General features: G+C 36.9%; 1 protein-coding gene across 1 annotated transcript in view; it reads right to left on the bottom strand.

The window, feature by feature from the left end:
• The window catches only part of LOC150089381 (cytosolic carboxypeptidase 1-like), a 669,910-nt gene that overhangs the window by 468,415 nt on the left and 181,730 nt on the right, over positions 1-19,765 (bottom strand). Inside the window, exon 7 of the mRNA XM_090389963.1 lies at positions 1,187-1,318. Within this exon, the coding sequence (XP_090246089.1) occupies positions 1,187-1,318 (132 nt within the window). The remainder of the gene's footprint in view (positions 1-1,186; positions 1,319-19,765) is intronic.

Below are 19,765 nucleotides of genomic sequence, written 5' to 3'. Positions count from 1 at the left end.
TGGACCATGTGGGTAGGGGCATGGCACTGACATGGTTAACTGTTGAAGATGAACCCCACAACCATCAGGATCCCCCTTTCCGGGTTTCCATGGGTCGCAGAGCTTGGCAAATACATTGGATTCCTATTGGATTTGTTAATGTTTAGGATGCTGAAGCCCTTCAAGTCCCCCTCTGCTTCAGCTGACATAAGAGCCTCTTCATCGGACCATCTGGCTCTAACTTTGATGATATTAATATAAGCATTTGTTTCAATTGGATGGGCAATTTGATGTGAACTCCAAGTCCAGTTTTGGTGGAAATAGCTCTATAATACTGGGAACCAGTGCTATAGAGCTATTTGTCTAGAGGGAATCAGCCAGTGGGTCCCTCTAGACATGGGCTGACCAGCATGATATACACTCTTGTCAGTTGGGCAATCAACTGAAAAGGCATATATCATCAGCCCACTAGAAGATGTCTGATTCGGCCACGGTAGTCTAGGATGGACCTGAACAAGAGATTTAGGATCCACCATCTTCTCCCCTGTGTCCTCAAGATTAAGGAACAATCTTGAACCACAAAAACTAGTCCTCTCTATTAATATCATAAGAAATTTGAATCAGGAAATTTTTAGATTATATCTGCAACCAAATCATATTCAGTAGTACATAATTATAAGCAAATTTTCAATAATTATGTACTGCTAAATAATTCTCAAGAAAGCTTTACTGTGGCCATTCTATTCTCTATCCTTTCTACCTCTACAATTACTTTCTATGGGAATATCTGGACTTTGTATACCATAGCAATCTACACATTATTCAGGACAGAAATCAAAGCCTCGTTTTAAAAATTAATGAACATGGATGAAACAGCAGAAATCTACTCTTCCTTTACAGAAGGTATCAGAAGTTAGTCTCATACTAAAAATGTTATTACACAACAAATTACATCAAACTGTGTCACTTTTGGTCAGATGCACAGCTCTTCAAACTTTTAATACATTAAGAAATAAAAAGATTTAAAACTGTTGCATTTTTGCAAAAACTTTTCATGCTTTATTTAGTCTAATGTAATGCTAGTTTTATTTTTCAAATTTCAAATTAAAATTTCAAGAAAAATTTTGCTAAGTAACTCAATATTGGATACTAAAAAAATTAACTGAAATTTTACAAATACTTAATTATTCACAAATAATAAACTTACAGCTGGTAAGAAGAGCTTTTAGAAGCAACAATAATGAAGGTAGCATCTTTGATTTATGACTATAATATTTGATATGTGCAAGGGTTACTGGAAGGGCACCAAGTAGTCTAGCTTTCACAGCAAACTTTTTATCTATTAAAAAAAAAAATGCTTTATTAAACACAATAGTTGTAAATACGTGTAATTTCCAATAAGTTGGGAATACATATAATTCCAAATTTTGAATTTGCATATTTTAAGCCTCAAATTCATTTCAAAATGAACTGCAACGCTGATAGAATTCAGGTGATTACCACAGCTGTGGGTAGTGAAATGATCCTGCTTCCTCTCTCGCATCCCCCATTGTCTTTTTACTATACTGTACCCTAACACGTCTTTTTACTGTATTGTGTGTGCATGCATGCATGCACATGTGTTTTCATAGGCAAATCTGCATGTGGGGCTAGAAAAATCTTGAATATCAAACAGGGAAAAAAACACTGTGCCCTCTGCCTGATATCTACTAACTACAGCCCCAAATGAGAATCAAACCTGGATCTCTCCAAACAAGTGGCAGGAGACAATGTACTGTGCTGCCTAAACTGCTATGGAGAAAAAAGAGGTTAGATAAATGTTAATTTTCAAGTGATCCAAACAGGACATTGTTGTTGTTGTACACAGGCAAACAATTATATTTTTCTGACATATAGTTCCTGCATCAATGCATGAAGGTTCCCAAAACAGAGGTCCTCATCCATAGTTTATCCATAAAGTTCTAAATGGAAATTTATAAATTTCCATTTCAGTTCTGAAGCAAACCTGTTGATTTATAAAACAACATAATAATATTTTAATAAAAATTGTTTTATTTTTTATTAAAAATATTAATATATAAATAATATTTTCTAATTTCATTTGAAAATTAAACATAAATATATGCGAAAAAGTAGCACACACACACACACACACACACACACACACACACACACACACACACACACACACACACACACACACACACACACACACACACACACACACACACACACACATCCATGGGTTCAAAAAAAAAAAAAAAAAAAAAAAGATTTGTATTCACCCAGAAGCAGCTGTTATAGAAAGATGTTTTTTTTTTTTTTTTTTTTGCTTGATACCTCAAAATTTCTAAATTCCGGTTTCAATCTGACAATTCATATACATTTTTTTTTTTTTTTTTTGCAGCACTGAATGAAGTGAAGTGTCACAATGGATAAAGTGGAATAGAGATTAGTGATTTGGTTCCTCTTTCTGCAAGGAAAAACATCCAAAACAATCATTAACGAAATGGTTGCCATTTGTGGAGAATACTGCTCAGGTTAGTGTTGTTGAACATTGGTATAAACCTCAGTGCATGATGAAGAAATTCCAGGACACCAAGCAACTGCTGTAACAGAAGAGAGTGCTGAAAAAATTGAGGCATTAATCCTGGAAGACTGCTGTATTAGCATCAAAGAACTAGCTACAGAACTCCAACTTGTGTAAGGTCTGTGGAGAACATCATCCATCAAGAATTGCATATGAGAAAATTGTCTGCTACGTGGATTCCAGACTTCTGACCCTTACCAGAAGAAGGAAAGGGCACAATGTCTATACAATATTCTCTGTAATGATGAAAAAAAAGTCACGAGTTAGGATTAAATATGAAAGTGTCTGCAATCTTGCCCCGACATGATAGAAGGAAATACATGATGAGAGCCTTGTCAATCAATTCGGCCCTGGAGAGATTGTGTAAGGCTCATGGGGTAGAATTTTTCTTAGCATGGTCTGTGCTTGTTAACAGGAGAGACTGCTCCTACTGGGATGGGATATACTTAAATAGGAGGGGTGCAAGAATATTTGCTGATACTATCGAGGCAATGTTAGGTGGAGTTGGAAAACTGCTAGCTTGGGGGCTTCACAGACTAATAGATTACCAGTAGCTGCAGGCAGAGGTGAAAGTGATTCTTGCATTGCTTCTATTGGAATAAGCAGCAGCCCGGAAAGCCAGTTTCTGGGGATTTCAGGAACTGCTGGGAGTCATGAAACAAAATTACTTATCCTGTGTTAGAGTAACTAAGAGTAAGAACAGGGGCATATATACTTGCATGAACACCAATGCTAGAAGTATAGTAAATAAATTTGATGAATTTGAAGTGCTGGTTAAGACATCCAAGGCGGATATTGTTGGGATATCAGAGATGTGGTGCCACTCAGATATAAGGGATGCAGAATTGGAATTTGGGGAGTAGAATGTGTACAGAAAGGATAGACAGGATAGGAAGGGAGGAGGGGTTATGCTATTAGTTAAGAAACACAAAATCTAAAGAAGTGTATCCAGTTGACATAGATGGACAGTGTAATGTTGAGTCAGTATAGTGTCACATAAGCACTGGGAAAGAAAAAATGAGGGTAGGAAATTGTTATGGGCCTAATGACTCTGATGAGTACAATGAACAATTATACAGAGAAATAGTGGGCCAGTAAATCAGAGTGCATATAATAACATATAAAAATATAAAAACATAAAAATAGAAAATCCAAAAAAAAAAAAAAAAATTGCAAAACATTGCCAGCTTTTCTCTTAGCAAAATTATTATACAGTTTTACCTTTGGCAATGTTTCTTTTGGAATTTATATGTTTTTGGACACATCTGCATCTTGACACCTTTTATGAACTGCCACCTAAGTAATCACATACTATGTGGGCAGAGTAGGATAAATTTGACCCTGGGGGCCATGCTCTGTACAGCCCCTCAATACACTCTCCTAACTTGCAACATACACCTTCCACACACACCACTCAGAGCAATTTTGCATCTAATGCTCCCAACCAGAATTATATAGAGGTTACCTCCCCCGATTTTATACCATCACCACACTAATAATGATGAGGAACCAATTTTCTGCAAAAGCAGTAACGTGATTTATCTTATAACCTGTCGAACCTGTAATATGCAATACGTAGGACAAACTGGTAATAAGCTACACCTCAGGCTAAACCTACATAGATCAGACATCAAAAGGTACAATAACCACACTATCAATAACACTGAACAAGAAGTTGAATACAATCATTTCCAGTGAGACTGTTTTTCCAATTTTATATTTCAATTTTCCAATTTTTATATTCCAAGTACATGAACCAATTGCCCACAATCAACAAGAAGAATTATTCATGTTAAAGATTAAATCGCTCTATCCATATGGGCTTAACAACAAATTCAATCATAAAATTATCACAAATAATATTACAGATATTTGCATATATGATAAATTCCAAGTAACCAAAGGTCTTTCTGCTTCAAAACCCTATAAGAAACACAAATCTGATAGTATTACCAGACATAAATATAAGCTTGGTACATTTCATCATATCGTTACTGAATGGGATAACAATCAGTAACGTAAAAAATATTCACGATCTACTATTTTGTACAAAGCACAGCATACTAAAGGCGCTTTACTGATTCATTCGCTCTTTCAATTTTAAATCAAAACACCTACATGACCTTATTACAGATATATGCAAATTTAGATTAAAATCTAACTTCAGGCTTACTAATGTTAACAATACCACCATCATTTTTAAATTCAATTCCTGCCTGGACAACTTCAATATTAACGACTGTATTAATACCTCAATTAAGCTACAGTCAGTCCTCGTATAACACGTGTTTACGCTACATGAATTCGATCATACACGATTTATAAATAGGGGAACGATATCATATATAACACGAACCGAATTCGCTTATGCTTATTTGGTTTTTTTTTTAGGAGCATTAGCAACTAAGGCCATATTGCTCCAGGGATATGTAGTGGTCATTCCCTGACCTTTCCGCATCCTCCATATTTGGTGGTCACGGGCTCGAACCCCGGTCTAATCAAGAAGCGTGTGCTATGCACAGCCGCTCCTGCCCACCTGGCTATGGAGGTGCCCTTCACTTATGCACGATTCACCGTTGTGTTTACAAGAAATGGAAGTCGAATGTGGAATTACCCCAACCGGGATTTCCCCATTGGGCCGGAGGTGCGCCTCTGTCGATAGAGAAAAAATATGAAATTGTGAAACATTTTGAGCGAAATGAAAGACCATGTGATATTGCACGTGCTACTGGCCTAAATGAGGCAACACCGAGAATTAGAAAGAATGCAGTTAAATAATCGTAATAAAATACTTACGTATTTTATTATGATTATTTATTGTGTTTGGTAATGTTTTGGTTACAAATTTGTGTTCAATCTTGAGTGGTCGGCACCTAACCCTATTTTTCCCATAGGGCCTGTTATTTATATTGCATGATTTTGCATTGCACAAGGATTTCTAGGAACACAACTATCATGCTATACGAGGACTCACTGTACTTCCATATGGCTGCCGTAACTTGAATATTATATCGAGATTTAGATATGATAAACCTTTTGGACTCAGAGTCTGTAATTATAAGCAACTAGCTACTAACATGGATAAATTTAATCCCGATTTAGCCTCCAATATTTGTATTTGTCAACAGGCTAATTTCCAACCTTTTATTGACCAACACCTGGCCATATAACAGGCAATTTAGAAATCATCTACAATAAAGAACTCAGAAACATCATGGCTTATGGCTTTAAATACAGGACATATCATAAGATAGACTTCAAACGCTTCAAATAACAGTTATACAAGATCTGCTAAACTTCTGCTTCAAACTCTCCTACCTTCACACCATCCCCATTGAAACCTTCCAATTATGGATTAATTCAGTATTAAAGATTGCTACCACATTGCAAATCATCTTTTCCACAGGTACAACCGCCTTCAGGAATCAAATTCAATTCTTTCACTTTAAAACAGCAATTGGCTAACCTACAGAAATATTTCATTATCATCCCCTGTTGATAAAGCTGCCTGCAATTACGCTATTATCTGCAAAACCTTTTATTTCCATACATTAAATGCAGAATTAAATTCCAGTTCATCTCCAACAATAGCAGCATCATTACCAAAAAGTTGATTGCTTTTAGCAAGAAACTCAATATCAGCTTTAGCAATTACAAATTTCCCTATATTTATTTTATTTTCATGTTCCATAAAAACCCCATAGGCTTCAGATTCATCACTGCCTGCAAAAACAGTTATGCCCATAAACCCGGAAAATTCAATTACTAAAACCTATTATGGACATCCTTCCCGACAGCAGAATTATTAATAACAATCTGCCAGTCTTAAATGCACTAAAAACTAATAACATCACTCATGTGCAAACATTTTTCAACAGTCTACTCACCAGTATAAACCAAGCTAACTTAAAATCTGTGCTAAATATAATTTACAACAACTACTTAGATATTATTGGTTGTAAGTCTGTCTTTTGGAATAACCTAGTTAATCTCTATGTTGCCAACAATTACATTTTTGTAATTGTTGGTATATCTATCTACTTACAAACCATAGGTACCCCCATAGGTAGCCCTGCTAGCTGTGTCTTAGCTAACCTATACCTGTACTGAGCCGAGACAGACCTACCTTCAGACATACAGCTAAATAGATACATTGACGACTCGATCATTTTCAACTATCCAACTTTTAAACAGGACTTTGCTGGTTTGTACCGCGCAGAACTAACCCCGGATAAAACAAATAATAATGACCTTTCAGCCAACTACTTAGACCTAGACAAAAATTGACAGCCCCCATAGTACTATCAACGTATACAACAAAAGAGAAGCTTTTAGCTTCAAGGTAGTCAGTCTTACCCATTGGCATTTTACCATTTCTAAAAAAGTTCATGCAAACATAATTCTTTCCCAATGTATAAGAATTGCTACAATATGCAATAGCATCACCCTATTTTCAGACAACATTAAAATACTCTACAATAAATTACTAAATAATAAATTCCCAGCTGCTTTCCTCTGCCATCACTTCACAAAAGCATTTAACATTATTAAATTTAAAAATATTACAAACTACGACCCAGTTCTAAACATCATGTCAGTAGACTAACCTCCTTTACTTTCTGGCTTGTACATATTGTATAGTTTTATACCCCCTTGACTCTGTCGTGTCTTACAGTGTGGAAAGCTCGTGCCCACGGATTGTCTATTTATGGGGGTATTATGTTTCTCGTCTTGACATAGTTTTTGTGTATTCTTATATTTTTTATCTCATTCTTTATCTTATTTTGATTTCTTTAACATTGCCACTATTGACTTAAACACGAGGCAATTGTCCAGTCATCCATCCAGGGGCCATCTTTTATTTATTTATTTTATTTTATATTTATTTATTTTTTTTTTATGGAACATGAAAATAAAATAAATATTTATTTATAAATATTTATTTTATTTTCATGTTCCATAAAAACCCCATAGGCTTCAGATTCATCATTCAACATTGCCACTATTGACTTAAACACGAGGCAATTACGCTATTATCTGCAAAACCTTTTATTTCCATACATTAAATGCAGAATTAAATTCCAGTTCATCTCCAACAATAGCAGCATCATTACCAAAAAGTTGATTGCTTTTAGCAAGAAACTCAATATCAGCTTTAGCAATTACAAATTTCCCTATATTTATTTTATTTTCATGTTCCATAAAAACCCCATAGGCTTCAGATTCATCACTGCCTGCAAAAACAGTTATGCCCATAAACCCGGAAAATTCAATTACTAAAACCTATTATGGACATCCTTCCCGACAGCAGAATTATTAATAACAATCTGCCAGTCTTAAATGCACTAAAAACTAATAACATCACTCATGTGCAAACATTTTTCAACAGTCTACTCACCAGTATAAACCAAGCTAACTTAAAATCTGTGCTAAATATAATTTACAACAACTACTTAGATATTATTGGTTGTAAGTCTGTCTTTTGGAATAACCTAGTTAATCTCTATGTTGCCAACAATTACATTTTTGTAATTGTTGGTATATCTATCTACTTACAAACCATAGGTACCCCCATAGGTAGCCCTGCTAGCTGTGTCTTAGCTAACCTATACCTGTACTGAGCCGAGACAGACCTACCTTCAGACATACAGCTAAATAGATACATTGACGACTCGATCATTTTCAACTATCCAACTTTTAAACAGGACTTTGCTGGTTTGTACCGCGCAGAACTAACCCCGGATAAAACAAATAATAATGACCTTTCAGCCAACTACTTAGACCTAGACAAAAATTGACAGCCCCCATAGTACTATCAACGTATACAACAAAAGAGAAGCTTTTAGCTTCAAGGTAGTCAGTCTTACCCATTGGCATTTTACCATTTCTAAAAAAGTTCATGCAAACATAATTCTTTCCCAATGTATAAGAATTGCTACAATATGCAATAGCATCACCCTATTTTCAGACAACATTAAAATACTCTACAATAAATTACTAAATAATAAATTCCCAGCTGCTTTCCTCTGCCATCACTTCACAAAAGCATTTAACATTATTAAATTTAAAAATATTACAAACTACGACCCAGTTCTAAACATCATGTCAGTAGACTAACCTCCTTTACTTTCTGGCTTGTACATATTGTATAGTTTTATACCCCCTTGACTCTGTCGTGTCTTACAGTGTGGAAAGCTCGTGCCCACGGATTGTCTATTTATGGGGGTATTATGTTTCTCGTCTTGACATAGTTTTTGTGTATTCTTATATTTTTTATCTCATTCTTTATCTTATTTTGATTTCTTTAACATTGCCACTATTGACTTAAACACGAGGCAATTGTCCAGTCATCCATCCAGGGGCCATCTGTGGCATGGGCTTGCAACCCCGGACTGCCAGAGCTCTACTTTATTCACCTCCATTTCAATTACTTTTAGCCATTCTTTTTACTACATTTTATTTCTCGTGAGCAATTAGGCTGGCCGAAAGCAATATCGAGATGCTATTCCTCTACTATTGTTACTTGTTTCTTCTATTACAAAGTTTGGTGTCTTTTCCACACTACTTTGTTAGTTTTTGTTTCTCCCTCTTCTGGCTTTTTGCCTCATCTGTTTAATTGCTCACTCCCCCGTCACATGGGTACAGCGCCGGATTAATATTTTATGCCTTTCTCCCCCACTACATGGGCCTACTTCAACTGACATATATATATATATATATATATACACCCCAAGTGAAAACTTAGCTCTCCTTCAATCACCATTGACAACAATGTCTTCCGGTCCATACACACACAGTAAGTTCTCTTGTTTTTGCCCCATCTCTTAGATATTTTTGAGTTTAAATTTTATACTTTTCTTTCCACAGGTTTTTATTTATCATTATTATTTTTATTTTATAGTTTATTTATTATTTTATTCTTTCTTCTGGTCTCTGTCGGGTTGGATATGATGTATACCATTTACGTGTACATCATAACAGAAACAGAGACCTGGACTACTGTTGTGGCTCCTACGATTTTCGCTACCGACCCTTTTGAAGAAGTAGTTAAAGTCCTAGGACCCACAGCTTTTGGTCCTTACAATTATTATGCCCATATTAACTGAATTTTATATTTATTTCAGGTAAATTGATTTATTACTTACAGGTTCTCCCTATTCTTCCATGGTTACTACACCTTATATCTCAACTCCCCTACCACAGGCACAAATATGCTGATTTTTACCTTTTTTGTCTATATATATAAATATATATATATATATATATACACAGTGGGGCCCCAACATCTGATGGTAATTCATTCCACAAAATGCACTATATGCTAAAAACATTGCAAATTGAAACCAATAATACATTGATTTCCTATAATTTGTTCCCCAACACATAAAATAGGTATTTCTTACATGTATTTAACTCATGATGTGCAAAATGAGTGTTTCATAAAGATTATTTAATGAATAGTCATAAAACATGTTAAAATTAAAAAAAAATAAAAAATAAAAACAATAAAGTAGCATTTACTTTAGAGTTGAAGTGCAGAGCTGATGAAATCAATGGTGGCATAATGGTGGTGGGACTATATCAAGCATCATGTGTTAAGAAATGATTGCATCTTCCATTTTGAACATCACAAATTCAGTGTTTTCAATGTCAGGGTGTTTTTTTTACTTGTCTTAAATGCTCCCAACGAGAAAAAAGACAGTCTTCAAACTCTTCAGCTAACACTTTTTGGGTGTCTTCTTCTTCCTCTCTAGTGTCACTCTCCATAATTTTCTCCAACTCTTGTAGCTCTTCTGTCGTTAGCTCATGCTCATGAGTGTCCACATCCTCTTCGCCAACCTCCAGATCTATTGATTTACCAAGAGTGATAACATCATTTGTCAAAGCACCATCATCTTCAAATCCATCAATGTTATGGATAATTAAAGGCCAGATGTTTTCCAGGATGAATTTAAGCACCTGGTGGAAACATCATTCCAAGAACTTACAATGAGTGTCACACACTCCAGCACATTGAACTTTTACCTCTTGAAGAAGAGGAGTAGTGTTGGGTGGCAAAAATTTGACTTGAACAAAGTCAAATTGTGCCTCAAGAGATTGAACAAGGTTGGGATCATGATCTGGTGCATTATCCAGCAGGAGCAGTGCCTTCACAGGAAGTTTATTTTCTCAAGATAACTCTTCACTGAAGGAGAGAAAACTCTAAGCTCCCATTCATTGAATCCTGTAATTCAGGCCTTTTTACTGTGCCAAAACATCCTAGCATGTCTTTGTTGACCTTTTGTTGTTTAAATACTCTGGGGGTGTTTACACAAGCAAAGATTTCAGCTTAAAATCTCAAGAGGCATTGACACCCAACAGGAGAGTGAGCCTATCTTTCATAGGCTTATGCCAGGTAAACTAGCCTCATCCTTAGTGAAGTATGTTCTCCTAGGCATTTGCTTCCAAAAGAGGCCGGTTTCGTCAATGTTAAAAACCTGCTGGAGAAGATAACCTCTCTTAACCCTCCAATTATTTGATCAACAAACAATTGGAATTCAATTTTTTAAAGGTCTCAGTTGCTTTTTTATCAACACTGGAATACCTCCTCATGCCTTTCAACACTTTTAATATTTGACCTTTTTTGGAAGCGCTCGAACCAGCCTCTGTTGGCTTTTAAGTCTTAACAACACACAGCACTGCCACTGGTTGATGGAGCTTTAAGTTTCAGCTCATCATAGATCTGAAACAATCATATGAGTGAGGTTCAACATGGCACACGTTGAAAAATAACAAAGACGCTAATTGGTTGAGAACAATTGTACGAGTGATGTTCCATCCATCTGAAAATTTCCACTCACATATCGTTCCAGCTATATCGAAAAGCCATCAGTACCTGCAAATATCATCGGGTCTTAAAATAAAAGATCGTATGGAAGGTATATCGATTCCTGAGAATATCGGATGCCAATGTCATCATAAGTTGAGGCCCAGCTGTGTATATAAAAAATAATAAAATATCAAATACAGTCAGTCCTCGTATAACACGTGTTTACACTACACGAATTCGATCATACATGATTTATAAATAGGGGAACAATATCTTATATAACACGAACCGAATTCGCTTATGCACAATTCGCCTTTCTGTTTACAAGAAATGGCAGTCGAACGCAGAATCACCCCAACCGAACACAACACGATAGCAATGAAGAGAAGATTCTGAAAATGTATTTATGTTTCTTATATCAGTGAAGGGGAAACACGTTTCACCATAATAACGTAAAAACCCACACAATTCCAGCTATCGGTATTATCGCAAATGCAATTAGATCGAGTTTACTGCCAGTTTATAACAGATTCCACTAGCAGAAACGCAACTGGAAATTGTTTTTATTGTTTTATGGTAGTAACCCCTATAAATGTGCTTTAGTAAAATGTGAGGTGTTAATAGTATATCTCTGCCTTTACGGTGTTCTTTATTCAGTTGCTATACACGGACAGTTTTGTTTATGTATATCAAGCGTGCCTCCTCGTTTTGTAATTGTGCTTTATTTGCTAAAAATGAGTAAAATACTTAAAAGGTGTGAAAAGGAAGCGTTCTGGTGAAGACACTGCAGATTCAGAGAGAAAAAGAAAAGCAATATCGATAAACATAGGCACACTGGGTCAAAAATTCTTACCCGGGAAAATTTTTAGTGGCTCATACTATGGTTTATGGCCAAAATCACACCAGCCTCCGGTCCACCGGGGTTTCCCCGGTAAGGCTTATGGCCAGTCCGCCTCTGTCTATAGAGAAAAAATATGAAATTGTGAAGCGCTTTGAGCGAAATGAAAGACCATGTGATATTACACGTGCTACAGACCTAAATGAGGCAACGCCAAGAATTACAAAGAATGCAGAGAAAATAAAAACAACTTTCATAGAAGGAACAACTCAAAGTGTAATTAAAATCCATTAGATTAAGACACAAAGAATTGGAAAATATGGAACGGCTATCATCTGTTTGGATAGAAAATCAAACAAAAAACAAGTTTGCTTACGATAGAAGCAAAAGCATTAGCAATATTTTATTACGTAATAGTCGTAATAAAATACGTAAGTATTTTGTTACGATTATTTATTGTGTTTGGTAATGTTTTGGTTACAAATGTGTGTTCAATCTTGGGTGGCCGGCACCTAACCCTATTTTTCCCATAGGGCCAGTTGTTCATATTGCACGATTTTGCATTGCACGAGGGTTTCTAGAAACACAACTATCGTGCTATACAAGGACTGACTGTAGTACTAAAATTATTACAGCTAATTATCATATAAGGATACATTGAATAGTACATTATCAAGGCTAGAATCATTCAATACATTCAAATAATAATCAGCAAAAGCTATCTGTTTCTGAATGCTAAATTCCACTAACAGAAGGACCTAATAAAAAACTAAAAGGCCAAGTTAGAGAGATGAAATAAAAAAAATAAAAAAACAGCGTGTGTACCCTGTATGCACCCTGTATGGTTTATGTGTAAACAAGACTGATGAAAATCAAAATCATTTTAAAATCGAACGGCTAAAACCGAAATCATGAACGATGTAACGTTTTGTGCTCACACCCATTACTTACTCTACCGAATCAATGTTAGTGACATTAGCATCATACTTCAGTACAAAATATTTAGTATGAATGATGTAGTGTTTAATGCATACGCCTGCTGCTTACTCTACCGAATCAACGTTTGGTAGAGGTTAGGCCAATAGCCTAATTATAACCCCAGGGGCTCATCACATCTGGTGAGTATGGGCTTGGCAAACCCAGGGTTCTGAGCTGGATATCATCATTCTTCTCTTTCTTGGTGATTCCTTTCTACTTCTGACTCTCTCTCAGGGTAACTCAGGAATTTTTTTTTTTTGGATGGTGCAGCATAAGCATCCGGCTTCTTTGAATGATATGGCTAATAATAATAAAAGTAATAAAAAATTATCCATTGGAATATAGCCATTTGTTGAATAGCATGATGGCAACAACAATACAAGTATTTGTATTGTTACAATCCACATTGTATTCCATTGTTAGGTGCCTAGATCTTTTCACATCAATAATTTCCTAAGTAGTGAAAGGGACTGAATGGCATACTGCTATAACCTTTGTGTGCAGCGTTACTATCTCGTGCTTGTACACCATTGAGTATGTGAATAAGATGAACTGAGGGATCAGCAATTTGCAGTGAGAGATCATTACGATCATGTACGAGCGCCAGAGTTCAACGTTGTCGAAATCACGAGAAAACTACCCATCGACAAGTTCAAGATTACAAGTCAAGAAGCTGCCTGGTACTTGCTACATCAGCCCATTAGCATTAGCATTGGTAGAGGCATATGATGCAAGAAAGCAAGCTTATGCAGCATTAGCCAAAAAAAAAAAAAAAAAAACCCTTCCCCCTTCCACTTCACCCCTCCGTTCGTTTGAAATACCTGTCCAGCTGAGCCTTAAATTTATTTAGGCTATCAACTTCCACAACAAGGGATGGAAGTCTGTTCCACCAACCAACTACCCGCTGGCTAAAGGCAAATTTCCGCACATCTATCCTACATCTGTCTTTCCTCAATTTGAATTTAGGTCCTCTCAAATGATTAGTCTCAGCAAGAGGAAGAATTCCATCAGCATTGAGCATGCTCAAACCATTCAAGATTTTATACACCTCTATCAGATCACCTCGCTGGTGCCTAGTCTCCAGACACTGTAATTTCCAAAACTTAAGCCTTTCTTCGTAAGAGCAACCCTTCGTTCCGTTCACTAAACTTGTTGTCCTTCTCTGTACTCATTCAAGCAGCTCTACATCCTTCTTGAAATGAGGCCTCCAGACCTGTATACAGAAGGTGTGGCCTGACCATTGCCTTATACAAGGGAATAATCACCTCCCTATCCCTGCTAGAAAAATTCCTGTATATCACTGATAAGACACCATGAGCTACTGTTGCAGGCCATCTGCACTGCTCAGAGAACTTCATATCTGCCTGCACAATTACCCCCAGGTCCTTTTCATTCCCTACCACTGTCATTGTAGTACCACAGAGTTGATACGTTGCTCTGGGGTTGCTGTTTCCCATATGTAGCACTTTACATTTGTCAATGTTAAACTTCATTTGCCACCTCTCAGCCCATCTGATCAAACTTTCCAGATCCTGTTGCAGTAGCATAGTGTCTGTAGTATCCTTGACAACCCTGCCAACCTTCATATCGTCTGCAAACTTGGACATTAAGCTTGATATACCATCATCAATATCATTTATAAATACAGAAAACAACAATGGACCCAACCTTGAACCCTGAGGGACTCCACTAATAACATTAGTGCACGATGAGCAGTGTCCATTGATCGCTACTCTCTGTCTTCTCCCCCTCAACCACCCCTTTATCCATAGCAGCAATTTGCCACCAATGCCACACTGCTCCAATTTGTGCAGGAGTCTTCCATGTGCAACAGTATCAAAAGCCTTTCTAAGATCCAAATATATAATATCAAAGTTATTCCCTGCATCCAATTCTTTTGTAACTACATCATTGTATCCAAAATCAAATTGGTCAGGCAAGACCTTCCCTTAACAAAACCATGCTGTGTCTGAGCTATAACGGAATTCTTGTCAAGATGATCCTGCAGTGCTTCTTTAACCAGTGCTTCCATTAATTTTCCTGGAACAGAAGTTAAACTCACAGGTCTATAATTACTTGTGTCAGCCTTTGATCCTCCTTTGTGAATTGGGATTACATTTGCACATCTCCAGTCTGTAGGTACCTCCCCTGAGTCCAAGGAAGCTCTCATAATTATGGCTAATGGATTGCTTACTTCCTTTGCTGCCTCCTTTAATATAACTGGATAGATCCCATCCACCCCAGGTGCCTTTCTTGTATTTATCTTCAACAATTTCTTCTCCACTTTACTCTCAGTTATTACAAGATTCTCTAGCTTACTGCCAGAGTTGAATACACCTCTGGCATTCCCCTCGCTGAATAACTCCTCATGTGTGAATGTCGATGCAAAATATTCATTTAGTTTGTTAGCTACCTGAGCAGGATCATCAACAGTTGAACCATCGATATCAAGTGGACCAATCTGATTCATCCCCTTCCTTCTAGTGTTTACTTAAGTAAAGAACTCCTTGCTGTTTTTCTTTGCATCCCTTGCCAAAGTTTTCTTCGTAATCTGCCTTCGCCTGCCTAACCTCCTTTGTAACTTGGTTACAGATCAACTTATATCTATCATAGGCTTCTGTGTCACATGTTAATTTATATGCATTTTTCTATCCCATGCATTTTTCTTCTCTGCTGTATGTCTCATTAGTTCATCTGACATCCATTTAGGCCTGCCTGAACCTTGAACAATATTTCTTAGTTGGTAGGTAAAATCTAGTAGCTTCCAAGATAAGTTCTTTGAATGCTTCCCATTTTGAGTTTGCTGTTGGTAACATCATCAGTTGGTCCCACTGTATAGAATTTAAACACTGTCTCAGAACATCGTAGTTGCCTTTACGAAAGCAATAACTCTTCCCTTTACCCCTGATGGTAGTTACCTCCTTGAGTAAATCCCACTTCAGCACACTGTGATCACTGCCTCATAGTGGTTCCTGTATCTGCAGATTCTTAATGCATGAAGAATCACTACTGATAATCAAATCAAGAGTATTGCTCCCTCTAGTTTACATCCCGAACATGCTGATTTAGAAAACAATCATCCAATAAATCCACAAAAGCCTTGCTAGTGTGCGAGTGACCAGCCCCCAAATTCCAGTCAATATCTGGGAAATTAAAATCCCCCATTATAAGACTCTCTGATTTACTGGCCCACTCTATTTCCCTGTACAATTTCTTATTATACTCATCAGAGTCATTAGGCCTATAGCACACACCTACTCTCAATTTTGATCTCCCAATGCTTATGTCACACCAAACTGACTCGACACTGCACTGTCCAGCAATGTCGACTGGCTTCACTTCCTTGGATTTTATGTGTTTCTTAACTAATAGCATAACCCCTCCTCCCTTCCTATCCTGTCTATCCCTTCTGTAGACATTGTACTCCCCAAATTCCAGTTCTGCATTCTTTATATCTGTGTGACACCACGTCTCTGAAATCCCAACAATATCTGCCTTTGATGTTTTGAGCAATACCTCAAATTCATCAAATTTATTTACCAAACTCATAGCATTGGTGTACACGCAAGTATACATGCACCTGGTCTTTTTCTTAGCTACCCTAACACAACCCATGTGTTTACTTGTACCCCAATGATTCCCAGCAGTCTCTGAAATATCCTGCATCTTATTTTCCAGGCTGCGGCTCATTCCACTAGAAACAGTGCAAGAATCACTTTCACCTCTGCCAGTGGCTACTGTTAATCTATTAGTCCTTGTATCCCCCCCAATCTAGCAGTTTTCCGACCCACCTAACACTGCCTCAATAGCATCAGTAAACATTCTTGCACCCTTTCTATTTAAGTGTATCCCATCCCTGTAGAAGCAGTCTCTCCTGTTAACAAGTACAGACCAGGCTGAAAAAAATTCTACCCCTTGAGTCTTGCACAATCCTTCCAGGGCCGAATTGATCGACAGGGCTCTCATCTTATACTCCCTCCTATCGTGTCTGGGCAGAATTGCAGACACTTTCAAATTCAACCCTAATTCATGGCTTTTTTTCAACAGTGACCTGTACTTGTTAAGTAATTCCGCCGGTCTCCTACTCTTAATATTATTAGTGCCAACGTGTACAACTATATCACCTTTTGTGCCCTTAAAAGGCGTAATTTGCTTGCCAAACTTCATCATCATTGCTGCTCCATCGGTGGTGCAGGCAACAATATCCTCATCCAAGTTCAAACCAAATGCCTTCAAGTGTCCATTCACAATTTGCTCAGTTCTTCTGCTATCAAGTGAACCATTAATCTCAGTAAGACCTAACGACCAACGATTGTCTTTTGAATGCACATTTATATTCATATACCTTTTATTTTGTATAGACGTATATTCGTCTAGAGTCAATGAATACCGTGCACCCAAAATCAATGAATTTTTGAAATGCTGAATGAGTTCTTCTTTCTTAGTTTTATAATAATTCAGAACCACATTTTTAATTCCATTCACTGAGGCTGGTGGTAATTTATCGTATTTATTTCTCTGAAGGTGAAGGCTTGATTCTATAAACTCACTCTTGGCAATTGAATTAAAAGAAATCCATCTAAAGCAGCTAATTTTGAAATCTCTTCTTCCATATATTTTTTAACGATAAAGTTTTCTAATGTTCTTATCATTTTTACGGGAGGTTCACTGTTATCTTGTTTAATGTCAATCTGATGCATTTTCTTTAAATGCAACATCAAAGATGATGTAGATCCTCCAGACGACTTCATTATCTTCTGACATTTCGAACATTGTGCTTCATCTTTGCTTTTTCGAGCAAAATAATTCCATACATTTGATTTCATCTTAGACATATTAAGAGTAATAAATATTAATTAGTAGGAATTTATATCACCGACAATTTTAAATAAAAATATTGAAGATAACAAAGGCACAATACTATGCGTCACCCCCGCAAGCACTGAATAACGAGTAAACGAGGCAAGTTTCAAAAGATACATGTGCCCAGGAGATTCATACCTAAACATAAAATAAAATAAAATTAAATAAAAAACATGAAAACATAAAGCAGTTGAATGATCCAGACAAACGAACAAACAAAAGAAAATGTGCGTAACAAAAAACTATATTCGAGGGCTAACTAAAAAAATATTCGAATCCGGTTTTAGAAGCTCAGTTTCGGTTTTAACAACTCAATATGAAAACCGGATTTAACCGGTTTATAAGCCCTAGAACAATCCCATCAGAATTCAGCATACTCAACCCATTCAAGGCCTTATATACCTCAATCAGATCATCACGCAGGTGCCTAGTCTCCAGCCACTGCAATTTGCAGAACTTAAGCCTCTCTTGGTAACAGGATCCCTTCATTCCCCTCACCAATCTTTTTGCCCTTCTCTGTACACGCTCAAGCAAATCTACATCCTTCCTAAAATGAGGCCTCCAGACCTGTACGCAGTACTCAAGGCGTGGTCTGACCATTGCCTTATACAGGGGGACAATCACCTTCTTTTCCCTGCTAGGAAAATTCCTATATATCATTGACAAATCCCCATGACCTGCCCTGGCAGCCTGTCTGAATTGCTCAGAAAACTTCATATCTGACTGCACAATTACTCCCAGGTCTTTTTCATTTTCTACCACCTTAAGTGTAGTACCACACAGTTGGTACGTTTCTCTGGGGTTACTTGCACCCATATGCAGTACTTTGCATTTGTCAAGGTTAAACTTCAGTTGCCACTTCTTAGCCCATCTGCCCAAATTATCTAGTTACTGTCATTAACAACCCTGCCAACCTTTGTATCATCTGCAAACTTCGACATTAAGCCTGATATAACTTCATCAATATCATTGATAAATATACAAAACAACAGAGGACCCAACACCAAACCCTGTGGAACTCCACTAATAACATTAGTCCACGAAGAGCAGCACTCATTAATTACCACCCTCTGTCTTCTCCCACTCAACCATCCTTTTATCCATTGTAGCAACTTACCCTTAATACCATTCTGCTCCAATTTGTACAATAGTCTTCAATGCGCAACTGTGTCAAAAGCTTTCCTGAAATCCAAATATATGATATCAAAATTATTTTTTGCATCCAGTTCCTTTGTAACCACATCATAATATCCTATCAAATTTGTCAGACAAGACTTTCCCTTAACAAACCCATGCTGTGTCTGAATTATTGCTGCAGTCTTGTCTAGATGATCCTGCAATGCATCTTTAACCAGTGACTCCATTATTTTACCCAGAACAGAAGTTAAACTAACTGGTCTGTAATTATTTTTGTCACCCTTCGATCCCCCTTTGTGAATTGGGGATACATTTGCACATCTCCAGTTCGTGGGAATCTCCCCTGAGTCCAAGGATGCTCTCATAATTATGGCTAAGGGTTTGCTTACTTCCTTTGCTGCCTCCTTTAATATAATTGGATAGATCCCATCCACCCCAGGTGCCTTTCTTATGTTTAACTTCAACAATTTCTCCTCCACTTTGCTCTCAGTTATTACAAAATCATTAAGCACCCTGCTACAATTTGATAACCTTCTGCCATTTGATAACCTTCTACAATTTGATAACCTTC

The sequence above is a fragment of the Mastigoproctus giganteus genome, chromosome 2, assembly GCF_048544385.1.
Source record: "Mastigoproctus giganteus isolate SK-2022 chromosome 2, ASM4854438v1, whole genome shotgun sequence".
Classification (NCBI taxonomy): Eukaryota; Metazoa; Arthropoda; class Arachnida; order Uropygi; family Thelyphonidae; genus Mastigoproctus; species Mastigoproctus giganteus.
Note: the sequence above shows the minus strand (reverse complement) of the source record. Positions and strands in the feature narration are given on the sequence as shown.